The following is a 20,080-nucleotide window of genomic DNA, read 5'->3' on the forward strand; positions in this document are numbered from 1 at the left end:
CTTGCAACTTCCAAGTCCTGCCATGGGCAAGGTTAAGCTCTCTCTCCACAGATTCACGTTGCTTGGCGGCTTCATGCAAACTTTCCTCCAGGAATACATTTCTTTCTGTCAGACATTCTGAAAGTGCTCTAGCTGCAGCTAAATTGGATTGGAGAGTTTGTACTTGCTCCTTACAGCTGACTTTAAGATGGACTATCTCCATCTCTTTTCCTTCACGGTCAGTTTCCCACTGGGTGCGAGTCTGCAGCATCTGGAGATACTTCTCTTTTACTTCACAAAACTTTTCCGCCAAAGACTTTTTCTCCAATTCACAATCTTTAAGCTTTACTTGAGTGGACACAATTAAAGAGTCTTTTTCTTTTAACACCAGAATCAGATCCACCACTTTCAGTTGCGTGCGCTCTACATCACTCTGATGTCTCTGGACACATTCTTTCAAATCTTCTACTTCCTGCTGAAGTACCACACACTTTTGCTGTACTTCAACAATATCTTGCTCTAATACATCATTCTTTGCTAGGAGCATGTCATTCTCATACTTTGTAACACATTGGAACATTTTAGCCTCCTCAAGGCGTTCAGACATAACCGCTAATATGAGGTCTGTCTATTTAAGAACTTCAAGTCTTTTTTCTTCTTCTTGCACCAATGCTATTTTCAAAGACAACAATTCATTCTGTAATGTCTTTTCAATTTGCGCATGCAAAAGCTTCTCTTTTGTAGACTTGTCCTCCAAGTCACTTATCTTGTCGCAATAGCGCATAAGTGTTTGACACCAAACTTCACAAAGCACGCCAACTTTTTCCATGCTGACATAGTCCTCTCCTAGTGGACCTTGCACCATACACTGACCATACACACTGACATCTTTACATGCAGACTGTAAACTCCAGCCCGGATTTTCCATCTCTCTTGACTGAGAATGAAACTTTATAATAAGAATTATGCATTTAGAATTTTTCTTTTTATTTCCCATGATTCTTGGCACAAAATACACAGGAACAACTTGTTTTTGTTTTCACTGTATCCCGCTTTGCCTTCAAAAGTATTTTCAACACAGCAAACACATTTTTTCTTCATGTGGCACTATAATTACCAGCATGTATCAAACAGTCTCAATAGCCTTTCAATAGGAACCTCTGCTCCCTCAGTACCACACCTTGACTTAATGAGCATGAGCAATTCACCAGGATAAACCACACAATTTCTTTTAACCCTTCCAATGCTGAGGAAGTGCACATTCCTCTTCACAGACAATATACTTGCACTTTTAACTTTTGCAAAACTTGAATACTGTACTTCTGTTTCTGGAAAACTTTGCCTCTCCCATAAGCAAACAATTCTCCAGCAACTTGTGTAACACTTAATTCTCTTCCTTTCCAAGGAAAAGATGTACACTTGCAGACAATTTTTTTGTTTAAACAACACTTCACAACAAACTTATCTTCACTCACCACCTTGATGAGCATTCCACCATGCAGGTGTCGTGAGTCTCCTTTTGGCTTTCTAGGAGTCCAATTATGCAGTGCAATAAGCATCCATATTTCTGTTTGTATTCTTGCGTAGAATCTTCTGCGTGGAATCTTTATGCCCGCATTCTCCACCATATGTGATATCTTGGGGGTAATTAGCTTGGCAGAGGGTGGATTGGTGCAGTGTTTAGGTGCTTAATGAGGGTCCACACACAGCTTTCAAGTAAATAAATGATGCTTTACTTTCCAGCATGGAAAGTCAAGAAACAAACAGAAAATAATAAACAACCTAGCCCCTATTTAGGGCATCTAACAAACTTCTTGAACCCTCTCTATAAGGTGCAGCTAATCTGCCAAAAAAAGTCTTTCACAGTCTCTGTGCCTTCCCTGTATCCTCCAGGTATACAGTAGGTCCTGGCTTCCTCAGCCTGCAGCCCCGCTGCTTCAATGTCACACAGTGAGAGGTTTATGGTCCCCCCATGCCTCCTGCAAGGTCCAGACACAGGCCTCCTGGCCCCCAATGGCTCGCTTAGCTTCACTGGGCTCTCTGGCTGCCACAGTCCCACATAGACTGTTTCCAGCAGCAACCTGACTGGTCTGCCTTCTCATCAGCCCACACCTGAGCTCTCTCCACAAGGCAGCAATTAGGCATCTTCCCACAATGCTTTTCTACTCTGTGTGGGTGGATCTGTCCTGCCCCACACAAAATCAGCTGCTCACCAGTGCCATCTTTGGTGATACTGCCACAATATATATATATAATATAAAATCATGTTTAAGACCAGCCTGCCACAAGAAAAAAAAAATATATATATATATGTATCAATGGTATAAGTGGCGCACAAAGCTCAGTAAAACACAAAAAGATATATATATAAATACAGTGCAATGAATTAGTATAAATACAACAATTTAAACACTCCCAAAATTGAGGTGGCAGCCGATAACTTCCCTGGGATAGTTAAATCAGTAAACCATCAGAATGTGAATGTGAGAAAGTTTGTGGAAGACAGGCGCCTTCAGTGTACCGGTCAGTTGGACAAAGGGCCTGATTCAGAGCCGCTCGTAAGCGGCCGCTCGTTCGTTCCGAGCGATGTTTGCACAACTGTGCATGCGTACGGATCGTAATACGCATGCGCGAACCAGTCAGTGCGGCCGAAAATCGTTTGTTCGCTAAATAGCGAATGCCTGCTATTTTGAGTGACAGGAGGAGGCGTATGTGGGTGGTAACAGGGGAAGGTGCTTGAACACAGGGAGTGGAGATCCGAACGCAGGCGTGCTTAAAGGTCAAAACGGGCGTTTTAAGGGTGTGCATAATTAATACAGCTGCGTCATTGACCACGTCACTGGGTTATTTTATAGTCAGAACTGCTCGCAAGATTGCGGTTGGAAAAACCAACCACAAGAATAGCGAGCAGTTCATACGCTGGTCGATGTACTCGATTAATCTAATAAATAGCGGACATGACGTAGGATGCGAGCGGCCAGGGGGCGTAGTTTTCAAAAAAACGACCGCATGTTTCGTTCGCTCGTTCAGACCTAGAGGCGTGAACAGACCGCAAAGAGCGAACGGTTCATTTGAATAGCCACCCCTTTTTTCTGAACGAGCGAGCGCAAATAGCGTCCGGCTCTGAATGAGGTCCAAAGTTCACAGAGGATTTTTAGATCACAGGATCCTTTGGGAAAATTACTGAAGTGTCTTCACATAACGACCTTCTTGATGTGTGACTCAAAATAAACAGACAAAAACAAAAAAACATAGTGTAGCTGGTAATATATGTGTAAACGGTGCTCATTCACACTGGAAGTAGTGAAAATGCATATCAGTGAAAAAGCACTTCAAACGTGCTCACAGCAAGCCAGTTTTCACGCACCAATAATATCAAAAACTCGTACCGACTATCTGTCTTTGTACTTAGCAAATATCAAATTCTTTAGTTATACTGGACTTCCTCCAATTCCATATATATAGAGCGCTCAGGTAGTTAGACACTGGCTCTTTGTCTATTCCTGTGTCAATTTCTTCCATTGTGAAAACCACGTGGGAACCAGTTTCTGATTCCGAGACCTCTGATGTGGTCAGCAGGCGGAGAAACCAAATCAGAGGTCTCGGGAAAGTTTTTGACCTCAGTTCATACTCCATTTCACCTTCAATGAGTGCAATCAAGAGGCGCTTTTCTGGCACTCCGCAGCTCCCACCACTCACACATCGCCAGACTGGTGACCGAAAAAAAATCAGAAAAAAAAATCAGAATCAGAAACTGGTTATATACATATATATAGACTCATCAGCGTGGGCCAGAACCCCTCTCTGCCCAGTGCAGTGCCCAGTGAGTGTGTTCCCACCTGGGGCTAGCTGCCCCCTCTCCTCCTGTGACTAATCTGTCTCCCAGCCTTGGATAGCAGACTTACCTGAGACACTCAATCCCTGCTGCCTTCTTTCTTGACACTGCTGGCCTGGCTGCTGCAGATGCCTGGTCACTTTTCCGATGAGTGCTGGGTGGCGGCTAATATGGAGTCGGAGCTGTGAGTTGTAACTCATGGCTCTGCTCCGCAGAGGCCCATGGAAGGAGTGGCCATGGCTGGGCATGTTCCTTGTCTCCTCCTGTAGCCAGAATGAGCTTCTGTGCAAAAGCTCATTCTGATGGACCTAGCTGTCACCGTGACCCTGCAGTCACCTGACCGCTGTGCGCTCCGATCGTGGCAGTGTGGGGGGGAGCAGGGAGAGCTGTGCAGAGCCGAATGCCCCTAAGCATTCCAGTCACCCTAGGCATTTGCTTAGATGCCTATGCCTAGGGTCAGCTCTGTCTGCCAACACTTGCATGCCCCCTCCATTCTTCAATCCGCCTCTCTAATAAGAGCAAATGGCAACACTATGCAAATATGAGGATGTGCATAACAAAAATTATACTAAAATAAACAAACAAAATACCCATCTAGCCTAACTTTGTGTTAGCACTAGTAACTAGGAAAGCCTTTACGGGGGAAGCAGAATATACCTGTAAGGATGCTTCCAGTTAGTTTGTGTGTTTCTTACACATGCATGAGTATATATTACTGATACTGCACCATTTTGCTCTTACCATCTACAGGAGAATGTTTTTAATTAACATTATGTTTGTCAATGTATATATTTTGCTTTGCATCTGATGGATTCACATTTGTCTTTGTTATTCCCTTGTTTTTCTTTGATTTGATCTACAGTATAACACTAAATAAATGTGCCAGCTATGTAATTACAATAACCCTGGCCACCATATCACAGGCGGAAACATCAGGAAGTCATTTTCCCAAGCAGTGGAGAAAGCCGATTGGATGATAACTATTATACACAGCCTTGTCAGAAGCTTTCTCTTCCTAATCCTTCCAATAGTAGAAAATGTTAATAAAAGGAATGTATGTGGAGGTCCTAGATTCGAGTCCTAGGCATCATTTATTTTCATCCCATCTCATTTATTTAGTCCCATCAACATGAACTGTCACATTTACTACAATTTAATGATAGCTGTGACTTTCAGCATATGACTCTGCAAAAAGCTGCTGAGGAGCGGTGCTAGTGACTGCAAGCTGGGATGAATTGTACACTCCAGTTAGTCACTTGCTCTCCTTTCCAGTGGAAAGAGAAGAGATTTAAACAGTATGTCCTTGCTGTGTAGGGCTTCTGTGCCATCTGGAAACATGTCGGTCCAAGTACACGGTATCTGGGAAAGGACAACGAGCCTGAAATCCCAGAAGTGATTATTACTAGGCTAAAAAATATGTTATTTCTGGAGCTTAGCCAAGAAAGATTACAATGTATTTATAGCCTTATTGCACCTTGACTTTAAACACCAGGGACTGTCCACTGACATATATTTTCATATGCAGGAATGAAATGGTGGTTTGCTCATTCTAATAGCTAGTAATAATTGGGAAAATCGGGGTCATTAGCTATTAGATAGAACAGTGCTAGTAAGTACATTCTATGGTCCTCTCTCAGTTGTGAAAGACAAGTGCTGTTTTTGAACCCGAATGGATTAGAGCAACATGTAGCGAGTTCTAACGAAATTATGCATTTGCGAAAGAGGAACATCGCTAAAAGACATTTTGTTATGCATGCAACATAATTACATAAATTGGTAGGGGTGGATTTAGGTCAAATTTGAAGGCATTCACAATACTCCCCTAAGTCAGGCTTTCCACCCTTGATTTTATCATCATATTAGATGGTGGTAACTACTCTCAATATATAGATTTGGGAGATTACACTACAAGGATATGAACCTATATGTTAGCAGCAGGGGGGGTGGGGGGGTTAGGTTTAGATAGAATAGCGGGGTTAGGTTTTGGGGGAGTGTGGAGGGTGGAGGTTAGGGTTAGGCACCCCTAGGGGGGAGGGTTAGGGTTAGGCACCACTGTGGGGGGGGTTAGGATTAAGCACTAAGGGGGGAGGGTTAGGTTAGGCACGAAGGGGGGAGATCTAGGTTTAGGCACTAATGTGGAGGGTTAGGGTGCAGGGTGGGGAGGGTTAAGGTTAGGCTACAAGAAGGGAGGATTAGGGGGAGAAGGGGGTGGGTAAGTATACTTACTCGACCCCATGTCGGGATACCAACCATCGGGATGCCGCTGTCTGTATTTTGATAGTAGACATCCCGACAGCCGGCTAATAAAATCCTAAATGACAGAGGTAGTATGAGTATGTCATTTAAATCCATTTTGTAAAAAATAGTGAGTTCCAGAGAAAGTGGTTTATGCAGGATTGGCATGAATTCTGTGTTTGACAAGACCATTTTACCAAATGTATAGTTTTCATCATTATACAAACCAATTTATGAATAAGAGTTCCCATGATCACCTGTAGGTTGACAATGAGAAAGGCAGAATGCGCATTCAATGGATATAATAGAGATAAGCAGACTGGTGAAGTAAACAACTGTCCTAAAATGTAATTAATCCAAAAATAGGAATAAAAGTGTGGTGAGATTGGCTTATATCTTCTGCTCAGGCGCGTATCTACCCATTGGCCAGGATGGCACTCGTCAGGGGCGCCGGCCAATGGGGGGCGCCATCCGGGGGTGCCACCTGTGGCCAGTGGGTAGAATCAAGACAGGGCTGCCTGTGGCTCGGCGGCTCCTCAGTGCATCAGCAACAGAGATGAGGCGCACATGACGTGACGCGCGCCTTGTTTAAATAAAAAAGCTTTATTTATTCTATTTACCAGGCAGCCGCTGGCAAGCGATGGCAGCTGCCCGGACCTTGACATCTAGGAACTTCCTAGATGTCAACGTCCGGGCAGCCGCCATCGCTTGCCGGCAACTGCCTGGTAGCTACATAGAATAAATAAAGCTTTTTTTTTATTAACAAGGTGCGCGTGACGTCATGATGTCATGTGCGCTTCATCTCTGCTGCTGCACTGAGGAGCCGCCGAGCCACAGGCTGAAGTCGGTAAGTATTTGTGGGCATGCGGGGGACCGATGGCTGGATGGTGGGGGCCAGGGACTGGAGCCGGTGGCTGGATGGTGGGGGCCAGGGGCTGGGTGGTGGGGACCAGGGTCTGGAGCTGGGGGCTGGATGCGGGGGGTCAGGGACTGGAGCCAGGGGCTGAATCTGCGGAGGGTCAGGGACTGGAGCAGGGGGCTGGATCTGCGGGGCCAGGGACTGGAGCAGGGGCATGGATCCGGGGGGCCAGGGACTGGAGCCCTTTATTACAGGCAGGCTAATGGCTGGGGAGACACTAGGGTGATGGCTCAGAAGACAGAAGTGGGATGGTGGGGGTGGGGAAACAAAAAGGGGTCTGCCTGAAAAAACAGAAGGGGGTGCTGGCTGATAAAACATGGGGGTTGGCTAGGGATCAAGTAGGAGGGTTGGCTGTAGAGACATTATAAGTGCAGAGTAATTATTCCGAAAATATGGGAGGGCGCCAGTCCATTACTTTGCGCTTGGACCCCTAGACACACCCCTGCTTCTGCTTTTGTCACAGTTCCCTTTGCTGGTGGTGAACATCTTGGAAATAAGAAGCAGTTGTTTGTGGATGGAAATAAAAGAGCAGGGTTTTTCTTATGTGTCTAGAATGCATAAATTATACCATTACATTTTTTTATGTCTGCATCTGCTCAAATGAGCCTTTAAAGTGCACTCTGTGAATGAAATAAACAGGCTTCTTAGCGTAGTAAGCATGCAGCCTGCTGGTCACTCGCTACGAGGAGATCTTTTAGCTATTGTTCTGATAGTGTCCTATGAGGGTATATTTTTAATTTATCTATACAACACAGTGTAATCTGTGCTAACAGACATATACAGATGTGTCCACATACATCTATCCTCCATGCGCTACAAGTCACACTACATATGAGCACTGTGCTTATGCTGATTAAAATGATATGTGGCATGCCTATATTCTGTGTACAACTGCAGTTATTACAGTGTCAGCGGCTCTGACACTGTAACGTAGCATTTCACATGCAGATATAACCACAGTCGCACACAGAATACAGGCATGCCATATATCATTTTAACCAGCAGAAGCTACTTGTACATTTTAAGGGAAAAAGTCGCCCAAAAATACGCTCTGCGCTACTGAGTCACGCCATGGCATGGTGCGATTAGAAGGGCTGTTTTACGTGCAAGGAGTTTAGATATATGTGAACACATCTGTAGCTGTGTTTTACATACATTTGTAAAAGTTCAGTTTGGGTCAGTCTACTGCTTGTTATTTTGTTAAAACTTTTATTTGAGGCATTACAGTACACACAAAAATAAAATGCTGTACCAGACAATGAAGTATTGCAAATACAATAATGGCGAAGAGAAACCATTCATTCAGTAAGGTATCTTGACCAATTCCAGGAATACACTGATACAATAATAGTAACAAATAAACAATGAATGATTAAAACTTCAACAATTTATTGCTACAAATAGTTTCATTAGAAGATTAGCCCATACAGTCCGAGTGTCGATCAAGAAACAATCAACCACAAAAAGTGAATAGGGGGGGATCCTGTGCTGCAACCCGGGTAACGTACCAGGTGGTCTGATGCAAACTCTCATCACTTTGCTTTCTAGTGTAAGCGGTGAAGTGTCATTATAAGATTCCCATAGCATAAAAAGGTCTGTCTGTCCCTCCTTATTACACAACTTTCCACCCAGTCAATCGTAAATACAAGAGGCAACTTGTTAGAAAAACAAAGGCAGCTGAGGCAATGTATATCCAACACTGTAAAATAGTTTTTTTCCAGCCGTACTAAGTGCTAGCAGCAATTTTTTGCTTGATATTTTCTAGGACTTCTTTTCAAACCAGTGTAACTTCATTGCCTAGAATAACAGCTTCATACATATCTTGTTGACATTACCTGAGAAATGAACATGCATTGTTTCTTTGTTGTACTGTTACTTTTACTTCACTGCAGATATATCTAATGTTAATATTATTTTTGTTCTTTACATATTCAGTAAGACCAGATTCCGCTGGATACAGGAGAGCAGCTCGCTGAAGAATGTCCCTGCTTTTGGTCTTGATGGTGTCTATATATCTGAACCTTGTCCCAACTACTGTAATGGTCATGGGGACTGTGTTTCTGGAGTTTGTTTTTGTGATCGAGGATACACAGGTAAAAATCTGCATTACATATTTACTTGTATTTATGAGAAATAGCCAAAACTACTGATTGAAAACTATTGCGATATAAATGCTGTCTCTCTAATATACTTCTACATGAGAGGAACAGCTGTTGTTGTGTTAGCCCTAAGTATATATTAAGTTCATGCTGAATGCCTTTATGGTATGGTAATGCTTTGTCATTTTCCAGTGATGTTAATGTTAGTAGCAATCAGAAGAGCAGAATTCAGTACACTGAGTGTATATATGTATCCTTGTGAGGAAGGTTTGCTGGGATCTTTATATATACAGTCATTCCTTTGATGAATAGTTTTGGGCAATTGAGATGTCATGTGCCCTTAATAATATAGCATACTGTAAGTTGTGGCCGTCTGTGCACAAAACACAGCTACATGTTTAGTTTTTGTTCTCTTCTTTGCTCTTTGTTTTTTCCATTTGTATCTGCATGTTAAGCTCATCATTTCGTTAATTATTTACATTATTCCTGTCTCTGTTTATGAATAGAAGTAAATACAGTAAATAACATTTAAAAACACCTTTGCATTGCTGAGAAATCTAATTTTTAATCAACACTCAATTTATATATATTTCTTAAGTAATTTATTATACATCCTGCCTGGAATTTAGACATTGTTTTGTTTTCTGATTTAATTTATACGAGATTATAATTATCATCTGGATTTATGGTACACTTCATAAAGCTACATACTGTATACATGCCATACATGTATATATGTGTGCACATGTAGTTTACATTATCTGGTAGGATAAAAAACTTTGTGTTAAGCTTTAAATGCATTGTATAAACTAATTTAAAAATATAATAAATCCGAATTCTTGTTTAAAAGAATTTGCAAACACATATTAAAGATGAATTTTGGATATAGTTACTATGTACTAAACCAAAGGGATGGTTCTGTCACTGGTGGCACTTTGTTCCTAGAGTGACACCATTGCTTCTCATTTAGAATGTATTTGTAACTCTAGAGTGATGGATACTATTACAAATATACAGGAACAAAGCTACACATTAGATGCATAACTGCTATTTTCTTTATTGCTGGGACCAAATATCAGTTTGCCAGTGTTTTGGGAGCGCAAAAGAAGTTGGTCCCAATAGAATGTATATCTAACAATCAGTGGGCCCTAAAACACGGACCGTTAACACTTTGGTACTATGTGACAGTTATTATACTATGTGACAGTAAAATGTGATTAATTAAAGTTTTGTTTTTTCTTAATTATTGTCAGCAACCTATTTTACATAGTTTGTCATATTTATTCATTTGCTTTTACTTTTAGCTGAACATGGGACATGTGTGTCAAAAAGGCCCAATCCAAGTGAGATGTTTGACAGATTTGAAGGCAAACTTAGCCAGCTTTGGTATAAAATCACTGGAGGCCAGGTGGGCACAGGCTGTGGGGTGATAAGCGATGGCAAATCTCTGTATTTTAATGGGCCTGGAAAGAGAGAAGCAAGAACTGCTGCTTTGGACACGACAAATACCAGGTGAATAAACTAGATGACATCAGTGTATATCGTAGGCAGCTTTCTCATGATATGAAAGTCCTGCTCATGTTTATTATGTATGCTGGTAGACAATTTGCCTTTACTGTAAGTTTTTGAAAATCAAGTACTAGCTAGGCAACAAATTAGGCAGAAGCATGAAACACAAAGAGGGGAATTCAATTAGAGGCAAAAAGCCATATTCGCCTGTTCTTTTGTGAAAAATTTGCCTAAAATTTTTTTTGCCAAATTCAATTCCAGGACAATTTCGCCTAAGTGGAAACAATTCTCCAAAAATGATTCTCTAATCAATAGCTGGTGAAAAGAAATGCAAAATCTTTATTTTGGGGTGCAAACGTGGGGAAACAACTCAGACCCCTTGGGACAGCCCTCCAAAGGACAAATATGCAAAAAAAACAGAAACTAAAACCTAAGAACACCCCAAAAAAGACATGTCATTTTTGGGGTGAAAATTTAAAAAGTGGGGGGATAAACATTAAAAGTAGCGAAAAAGACTTCTTGGGGGTCCCCTAGTATGGGTCAGGTATTTCTGGGATTGCAGGTGCATGCAGCAGGTGGATTTTTCAAGTTTTTTAAAAGTTCACTTTAGAGACAACATGCTAGCACCCATTTTCAAGCACCCCAAATTTGACAGGACTACTTATTTTCACCAAAAAATACAGCTTTATGCCATTCTTCACCACTTTTACAAAGACGCTAATAGCAAGCAATTTACACAACTTAAGTACCCAAAATAGTTTTACTAGGGCTATTAGTACACATCTATATTGATTCCCTATGTTAGAGCATCTTTTTCTGGGGCACAGACTGATTTCCCAAATTCTTTCAGTACTTTTCACCTGTTCCGCATTCGCCTATTTCCGTTTTCATCTGTTTTGCAATTGAACTAGGCGAAAAGCGGGGACGAGCACAGAATAAATTCGCCTCTGAAACAGGCGAATAAAGCGAACAGTCGGACAGGCGAAAACTTTGCCTCTAATTGAATATGGCTCAAAGTGGTAACCGTTTAGGATAGGAGAAGGTTTTACAGCCTACAGAGTATCATTAGACCACGTATTTCTCTGCTGCCTCAGTTTCCATTTTAACTGTCAGGAAACAAATAATGGGGTGGTGTTTGTTATCTTCACAATTTAAGTTGACAGAGGCTCCAGAAATGTTGCATAACTGTATTATTTAATTCCAATACAATGATACAAAACTAAGTTTACCATAAACAGCACAGGTCTTTGGTTTCCTCACACGCTCGGGAAGTGAAGTGAAGAAAGATAATTTCCGCAGTTAAAACTTTACCGTAAATTATGACAATGTAAAGAAAGATTTATAGCTTGTAAACTGACATTATCACTTGAACCCAATCCCCACTTTTAAGGCTACGTACAAATTTTGCATCAAAATATTTATAGTCTCTGTGGTGCTTGATTACATAGTTAGAAGCTTGCTGCTCACAGAGCATCCTGATATTTGGGGGACGGGGTCTGGACTGCACACCCTAGCTACTTGGTGAGGGGATGTTTAGGGAATAGTGATCTTGATATGCTATTGTTTGACTTGCGTATCATTAATTTATTTTGTAAAGGAGCTAAAAGGATCTACAATGTGTTTTAACAAGGTGATAAGGTGGGACAAAATAGCATTTACTTTTATACAATGAGAAGGGACTGAAAATGTTTCTGGAAACAGACTATAACCAAATAAAGTAAACAGAAATCATATTAGTAAGAATTGAAGCAGGAACACATGTTGCTAAAGATATAAAGTTTCAGAATATTTTCAATTACAAAAACCACAAAAAAGTAAAGCTAACAATATAGGCACACCAAAAGATAAAGCAGAACTTTTATTTCTTTTTTTCTTTTTGTCTGCAGTCACAAACAAGGACAAAATGCCAGGAAATAATTTGTGTAACATTAGCCTCATCTTGCCATACAATAAAAATACATTTATCATAGACAATTATTCAAGTTTCTGTGAGTCCTGTTTACATATAAAAGTAATGTTGGAGGTGTTTGGTCTTAACAGAGTGGAACCATACAGTTTGTAAGAATTTTTTCTGCTTCTGAAGTGGCTGAGGATTTTGGTGGACAGGGGAGGTGAGGGACTGGTACACACCCTAAATAGTAATGATTAAACTCATTAGTATGTGTACCCTGCTCTAGCTTCTACCTAACACCTCCTTCAGTCACTACAGTACTTTCACAGAAATGCAGCACAAAGTGGCATAGTGGAATACTGAGCAATATATAGGGGGAAGCATTGAAATTTGTCCCTCTTTACTCCAAATTTGCTATAACATATAAGGCCATATTTATTAAGTTCTGCATTTTAGCCCTGACAATTTTCATTTCTTATCGCTGCAAATCATGGCAGTAAAAAATTATTTATTGGACGATGCATTAAGAAAGTTTTGCAGAGATACAGACTCCGATAGGAGTCTGTCCCTGCAAAATGTACAGTGCATCTGGAAAGTATTCACAGCGCTTCACTTTGAACACATTTTGTTATGTTACAGCCGTACTCCACAATGGAATAAATTAATTTCTGTCAGAGCTACAGCATACCTCTGTGGAGAAAGGAGAACCTTCCAGAAGGACAACCATTTCTGCAGCAATCCACCAATCAGGCCTGTATGGTAGAGTGGCCAGATGGAAGCCACTCCTTAGTAAAAAGCACATGGCAGCCCGCCTGGAGTTTGCCAAAATGCACCTGAAGGACTCTCAGACCATGAGAAACAAACTTCTCTGGTCTGATGAGACAAAGATTGATCTCTTTGGTGTGAATGCCAGGCATTATGTTTGGAGGAAGCCAGGCACCGCTCATCACCAGGCCAATACCATCCCTACAGTGAAGCATGGTGGTGGCAGCATCATGCTGTGGGGATGTTTTTCAGCGGCAGGAACTGGGAGACTAGTCAGGATAGAGGGAAAGATATTGGAGCAATGTACAGAGACATCCGGATGAAAACCTGCTTCAGAGCGCTCTTGACCTCAGACTGGGGCGACGGTTCATCTTTCAGCAGGACAACGACCCTTAGCACACAGCCAAGATATCAAAGGAGTGGCTTCAGGACAACTCTGTAAATGTCCTTGAGTGGCCCAGCCAGAGCCCAGACTTGAATCCAATTGAACATCTCTGGAGAGATCTGAAAATGGCTGTGCACCAACGCTTCCCATCCAACCTGATGGAGCTTGAGAGGTGCTGCAAAGAGGAATGGGCGAAACTGCCCAAAGATAGGTGTGCCAAGCTTGTGGCATCATATTCTAAAAGACTTGAGGCTGTAATTGCTGCCAAAGGTGCAACAACAAAGTATTGAGCAAAGGCTGTGAATACTTATGTACATGTGATTTCTTAGTTTTTATTTTTAATTAAATTTGCAAAAATCTAAAAAAAAAAACATTTTACACATTGTCATTATGGGGTATTGTGTGTAGAATTTTGAGGACAAAAATTAATTTATTCCATTTTGGAATAAGGCTGTAACATAAAATGTGGAAAAAGTGAAGTGCTGTGAATACTTTACGGATGCACTGTAAATAGTAAAGTGATTGCTTATATGATCACTTTACTTCTGGGTTCGGACCTGGAAGAGCTACTCAGCAGCCACTGGCCCATGCATGTGCAAGCGATCATATGGATCCATTTTCATAAAGAAAGCCTACAATGGCTAAAGCCATCTAAAAATGACGTTAGCTATTGAGACCTAAGCTGAAGCTTGATACATTCAGTAATATCGCAGCCACCATAAAAACCATATTAGTGAAATCTATAAAATCATAACTATGTCATACTTTCCTTTTTATATCTAATTTTATTATTAAAATTAATTATAATAATGTAAAAAAAACAAAACACTAATTTGAACAGTTACAAAACAGCATGTAACAGATCATAGGGGCCCCATTCTGGTTCTGATTACTTTTCATTGAACTGAGAGACATTGTTATTAAGATTGATAAAATCTTTCTTGTTTTTTTTCCTTTTACAGATTAGTTCAGTTTTTTATACAGATTGGAAGTAAAAATAGTGGCTCTTGTATAAAACCAAAGGCAAGAAATGAAGGTAAATATTCTCTGGCAACGACAATTCCTACTCCTGACCATGGAATGACACTGTAAACACACCTCTGGAATATCCCGTCCTTGTGGGTGCAATGCATGGCCTCAGTTGTGCCTAGCCTGTATTCAGCAAGGTATGGCACAATCATCTGGGCATTTACATTCGTGATTCCCAAGAAAAGCCTTGCTGATGCCACCTTGGTGGGCAAATCTATGTACACTTCCCCATATAAACAGTCACAATAGATGCACAGTGTCACACCTTTTGAATTGCTTTTTTACTAAATTACCTTTATTGTATGTAATGGGATAAAACCTCTGTCCATAATGAGCAGTGTATAACTGCATTACCATACTAGGTATATAGAGCTAGCAAGCTGAGTTTACATTGTTCTTTTATTGTTTTAACTTTACTTCTTTATTTATATTGTAATGTCCCCATTGGCCTTCTATATGTGCCAGGGCAGTTCTTGTAACTAGATAAAGACTGATGGACAGGAAGTGGAATTGGATTAGTTATTTCTAGAACGTCACATATTAATAAGTAATCACAGTTATAATCATTACACATGATTATATATGGGCAGGTAGTATGGTGGATTTGAAAAATGTTGGTCTTCTTTAAACTATAATTGGTATCTACATCATTTTCCCATGCCATACAATTAGACAAAATATTTGTGCTTCAAAACAAGCACAACACATGAAAAGTGTTATTCTCCTAAAAACAAATCACTATAGGAAAATGCTTACATATGTAAGAAATATAGCAAATAAGTAAATAAGTGGTGTATGCTTTTAGCTTTCAGGCTCCGATAATGTGCAAATTAACTCTGCATGGGTCCCTACTTAGAAGCTGGGCTGGCCTCTATTGATGCAGGGATGTTTGCTGTCACTAGGAGACACCACAGAGATTTTGTCTGAATAGAGGAAGAGAAAAACCGCACATACAAGACAAACCTTCTATTTGTCAAAAGCTTTGTTAGAGGCATAATGTATATCTCTGCTTTTTCCCGTAAATAGAGGTCGGTAAAATGTAAAATGTTCAGCAAAGAGGCAGCATTTCCACATTTATGTACGACCATGGTGCAATGTATGCAGTCATTTTTAATTGTGTCAAAAGTATATTTTAAATGATAAAAGCTACATACTGTAGATGGACATAATAATCTGATACAAAATCTGAGATGCAGGGGCACACTTTTGACAATAATATAATTGATTTTAAACTGCAAAAATATTTATTTTTATAAACTGACTTCTAGAATAAACATGAGATTCGTAGAGCACATGTTGATTATATTTTAAATCCCCATCTGCCACCACAACATGACCTTTCAGATGGGAAACTACACTAACAATTATAATGTGGGACTTACCAGACTTTGTGCCTCTGAAATGCAAGTTATATTGGTAAGAACCATGTGTCTCTGATTAAAAACTCCTACTGATAGATGGGTGGGGTGTTGGGCCAAAAGAAGTCAGTCACCACCTTCATATTATGCAAAAACCAATGGTAGTAGGACCACACACCCTCATTTCTAAATGCATTTAAAATATAGATGAGCGGTTTGGTTTTTCTGACAATTGAACACACCTAAACTTTGTGGTTCTGAGTCGAACAGAGTCCTGGCTCAGATAATTTTAGGGTTCCAAGAAGTCCCACAATAGACAAACAACAACATAAAATGGTAATTATCACAGTGAACTCCAAAGATGGTGCAATGCACCCAAAAATATAGAGATGTAACTGAATCCTTGGTGATAGATCTCAGTAATTGTTATGAGTCAATTAGATTATTGTAATCTTGATACATAGATGTATTCCAATATCAGAAATATAAAATGAATGAAGCGCTGTAAGGAACTAATAAGTTATCCTAGCTCAATCAGGATAATGAAGATAACAGTCACTTCCTTCCCAATCAGATATGACTCAACAGTCTAATCACAGTCCTGCAGTGTAAATGGTAATTAATGGTAGTAAAAGTTGCCGTGCACGGCTATTAGTATTCTGGTCCTCTCATGAGTTAGTTAACTACCTCACATGGGAAAATAACAATTAAACATGGGGCCCCTTAATGATTTATCAATTCCCAACACTGCTAAACAATAGCGGCACTTAGCTGTATATCTGCACTGTCACTTAGCCGTTCAGGGACTGGTTGCCGTCCGGCTCTGACAATAATGATAACTGGTTCCCGACCAGTGTGACACCTTCTGGTTGTCTCCCACACTGGCATCTAAATGTAAGCAGACCCCAGTTACTGTATGCTCTGATAACACAGAGTTTGCTGTTTTCCCGACCAGTGATAACACCTTCTGCTTGTCCCGAACGTAGGCGTATGAGTGTAGACACGTGGTGCAGCGTTCCAAATGGGTGTGGATCTTCTGATTGGGTGAGGTTTCCCCAGACTGGTATTCCTATCGAGGGTTAGACTTGGCGCGTTTCTCTTCTGAGGAAACAGCTGTTGGAGTTAAGCTGAGAAATGCGTCAAGTCTAACCCTTGCAGACACATACATAGGGCATTTGAATTTGCTTAAAGATTACATTATAGCAATGTAACATAGTTGTAAAAATGTCTGGCTTTTGTTTTTTTTTTAGGTATTATTGTCCAGTATACAAATGATAATGGTATTAGCTGGAATCTTTTGCGTGAATTGGATTTCTTGTCTTATCTGGATCCACAAATAATCTCTATAGATTTACCCCGCGATGCTAAGACACCTGCTACTGCCTTCCGATGGTGGCAACCGCAGCATGGTAGGTTATGTTACAGGCATTTGCTTGAGAAAGTGTAGTGTGATACAAGTGCCATATTCCTGGTATCAGTGATGCAATTTCTTGACCATATATAATACAATTATCCATAATATGGGGCTAATCTTGGTAAAGTAGCTTGTGCTCCTCAACCTCCCTATGATTAACATTCATAACTCCTATTATGTGGCCTAATTTATTCATCTGACGTGCAGCCTTTTTGTTCTTCAGCAGGCTTGCCACCTAGCATACTCTGCTGAAAGGGGGGGTGACATTTTTCCATCACTAACCTGCCGGCATAGTGAAGCCGTACCTGCCCAGCAGTCTAGGTTTTGCAAAGGTCACATGATACATACTAGCAGCTGGGGGTGGGGCTACTGCTCACTATGGGGCTTATTTGTCATCACTTAATTTTCACAAAAGCAGGTAAAAACTGCAATTGTAAAAATTAAGTTATCGGGCCATTCATCAAGAAGGTAAAGCAGGAGATATCACAGATATCTCCTACTTACCTTCCTCTTGCGGAATGGCCCGCTGTTCCCATACACTAGTATTTTCAGAGCTTGACTGCAGGAGCATTCGCCATCTTCAGATGGCGAATGCTCCTGCTCCGGGATCACAGCCTGCTCCTTCCCTATGGGAAGGAGGTCCGGGTTGTGATGATGGATCCTCTAGGATCCCTCTGTCCCTGTCCAGCTCCTTCCGCCAGACGTCGGGGCTCTTGTGCGCATACGTGAACTGTAGGTCGCGCATGCGCAGTCCTGTCACTGCTCCGAAAGAAGCATTGAAAAGCTGTCGCCACGCCAGAGCAATGATGAATTGCTCCTGTAGCCGCAGCAAGTTAGAATGTTAATTATCGGGGTCCCCGATAATAGGCCCCTAAATTAGATTTTTCTCTCAGCGCTGAAGGATGGAGGCTGCAGCCTCAGTCCCCCCGACTGACACACTGGTTTTTCCTCATATATTGTTAGAATGGACATAAAAACATTGGATAAGGCTATATCAGTGTCTACTACTCCCTCACCTGAGAAAAATATTTTTCAGAGGGAATTATTACTATTATCCTTTGTATATATAGCGCCACAAGTGTTCCGCAGCGCCTTACAAAGTACATAAACCAATACGTGAACAAGAAACCAGTGACTTTGCTGCATTAGCTATCATAACACTCAAAAAAGCAACAGGGTATAAGCAACCAGGTGTTAGACGCCCATGTGGGGAGTAAGGAGTAGATGAAAGTATAAGTAAGGTGAAAGTATAAGGAAATGGGAAATTATTCAGCCATAATACCTGGTGACCTCAGATTCTGATGTTAAACTTTGATCCATTCATTCAGGTTTTTCTCCATATTATGGTAAATATGTTGTTAACAAAAATAAATGAATACAAAATTAAATACAAATAGTATGTATGTCGCACATGGATGCCTGCTAAGGCACATCTATTTTATCATTCTCTGGAATTGCCAATACCATATTTTCGCCTCTTACTGTAACAGACTCCATCCTACTAAAAAAACTCATAAAGACTTGTCACTGTGTCATCATCATCATCCGTCTCCTCAGGTATTAATTATGAGGAAATAAATAAATAATAATTCCTCAGACTATAAGTTAAAAATGGATTCTGGTCATAATGGACCAATTTCTGAGGTAGGCACATGTTCAAGACAGATGTTCCCACTCTAAATAAATAAATAAATAAATCCTCATAGAGGTGCCAGCTCAGCCACAGACACAAAGCGCCCTGATAAAAAATGTTTGGAAACCCATTCTCTGAATAAGGGATGATGTGACTGTTGGCCAATCTCACTAAAGGCGCATATCCACTACACGATTCGCTCCATGAGCGATATCGTGTAATGTGTCCCCGGCAGTGGTGTGCTCAATGTCCTTAATGACATTGAGCTCACACACTGAACGATAGGCTGGACAGCAGGTTCGGGCGATGAGCGACTTCGTCAACGACCAGCGGGAGCGTGCATCGCTGGTCATTGACGGTATATCCACTGGACGATATAATGAACGATTGAAACAATATCGTTATCGTTCAATCGTTGATTATATCATCTAGTGGATATGCGGCTTTACACTTTCCCTTACTGATAATTCCCACACTACTGAATGGGAATCCTAATACCAGATCGCAAGGGTGGCTCTAGCTGCAGGGACACCTCTTCCTAATCTATACTCCTCGCACTGGGCTTTACATGAGCAATCTGAGGTGTGTAACCTTTCTAAACAGACATTCAGGTCTACACTTATAAAAGAGTATTATATGGTGCTCAGGAGTGCCTGTCCCATGTGCCATGTGCCAACTCTTTTCTCCCAGATAATGATGACACAGTTTGTAATGCATTATTGGGTGATACACTGCTGATTTCACAAATAAAACTCTGAAAAAAATTAATTAAAAGTTCAGTTGCAGCATGGAAGGATATTCTGTCTGCTCCGTGATACACGTCTCATTCCCATCTAAAAGCTATCAGCAGGATTACTTTATTATGGGTCAAGCATTTAACTATTTTACAAATTCTAGAAGAGCAAGATGGGTCACTAGAGGCTTATCAGAATTAGTACCTAAGGGGCATATGTACCATTATTTGCAAGACTACTGTCAATTTCAGACTTTTAACACCTATTATCTGAATTACATTTTTTCGCGAAATAT

The 20,080-nt window shown here is 40.8% G+C and overlaps 1 protein-coding gene across 1 annotated transcript in view; it reads left to right on the forward strand.

The window, feature by feature from the left end:
• Positions 1-20,080, forward strand: part of RELN (reelin) — a 640,798-nt gene that overhangs the window by 499,026 nt on the left and 121,692 nt on the right. Inside the window, exons 29-32 of the mRNA XM_088480241.1 lie at positions 8,904-9,061; positions 10,372-10,579; positions 14,580-14,653; positions 17,255-17,413. Coding sequence (XP_088336367.1) covers positions 8,904-9,061; positions 10,372-10,579; positions 14,580-14,653; positions 17,255-17,413 — 599 coding nt within the window. The remainder of the gene's footprint in view (positions 1-8,903; positions 9,062-10,371; positions 10,580-14,579; positions 14,654-17,254; positions 17,414-20,080) is intronic.

Source organism: Taudactylus pleione, unplaced genomic scaffold, assembly GCF_031769625.1.
Source record: "Taudactylus pleione unplaced genomic scaffold, aTauple2 ptg000251l, whole genome shotgun sequence".
In the NCBI taxonomy this organism is placed as follows: Eukaryota; Metazoa; Chordata; class Amphibia; order Anura; family Myobatrachidae; genus Taudactylus; species Taudactylus pleione.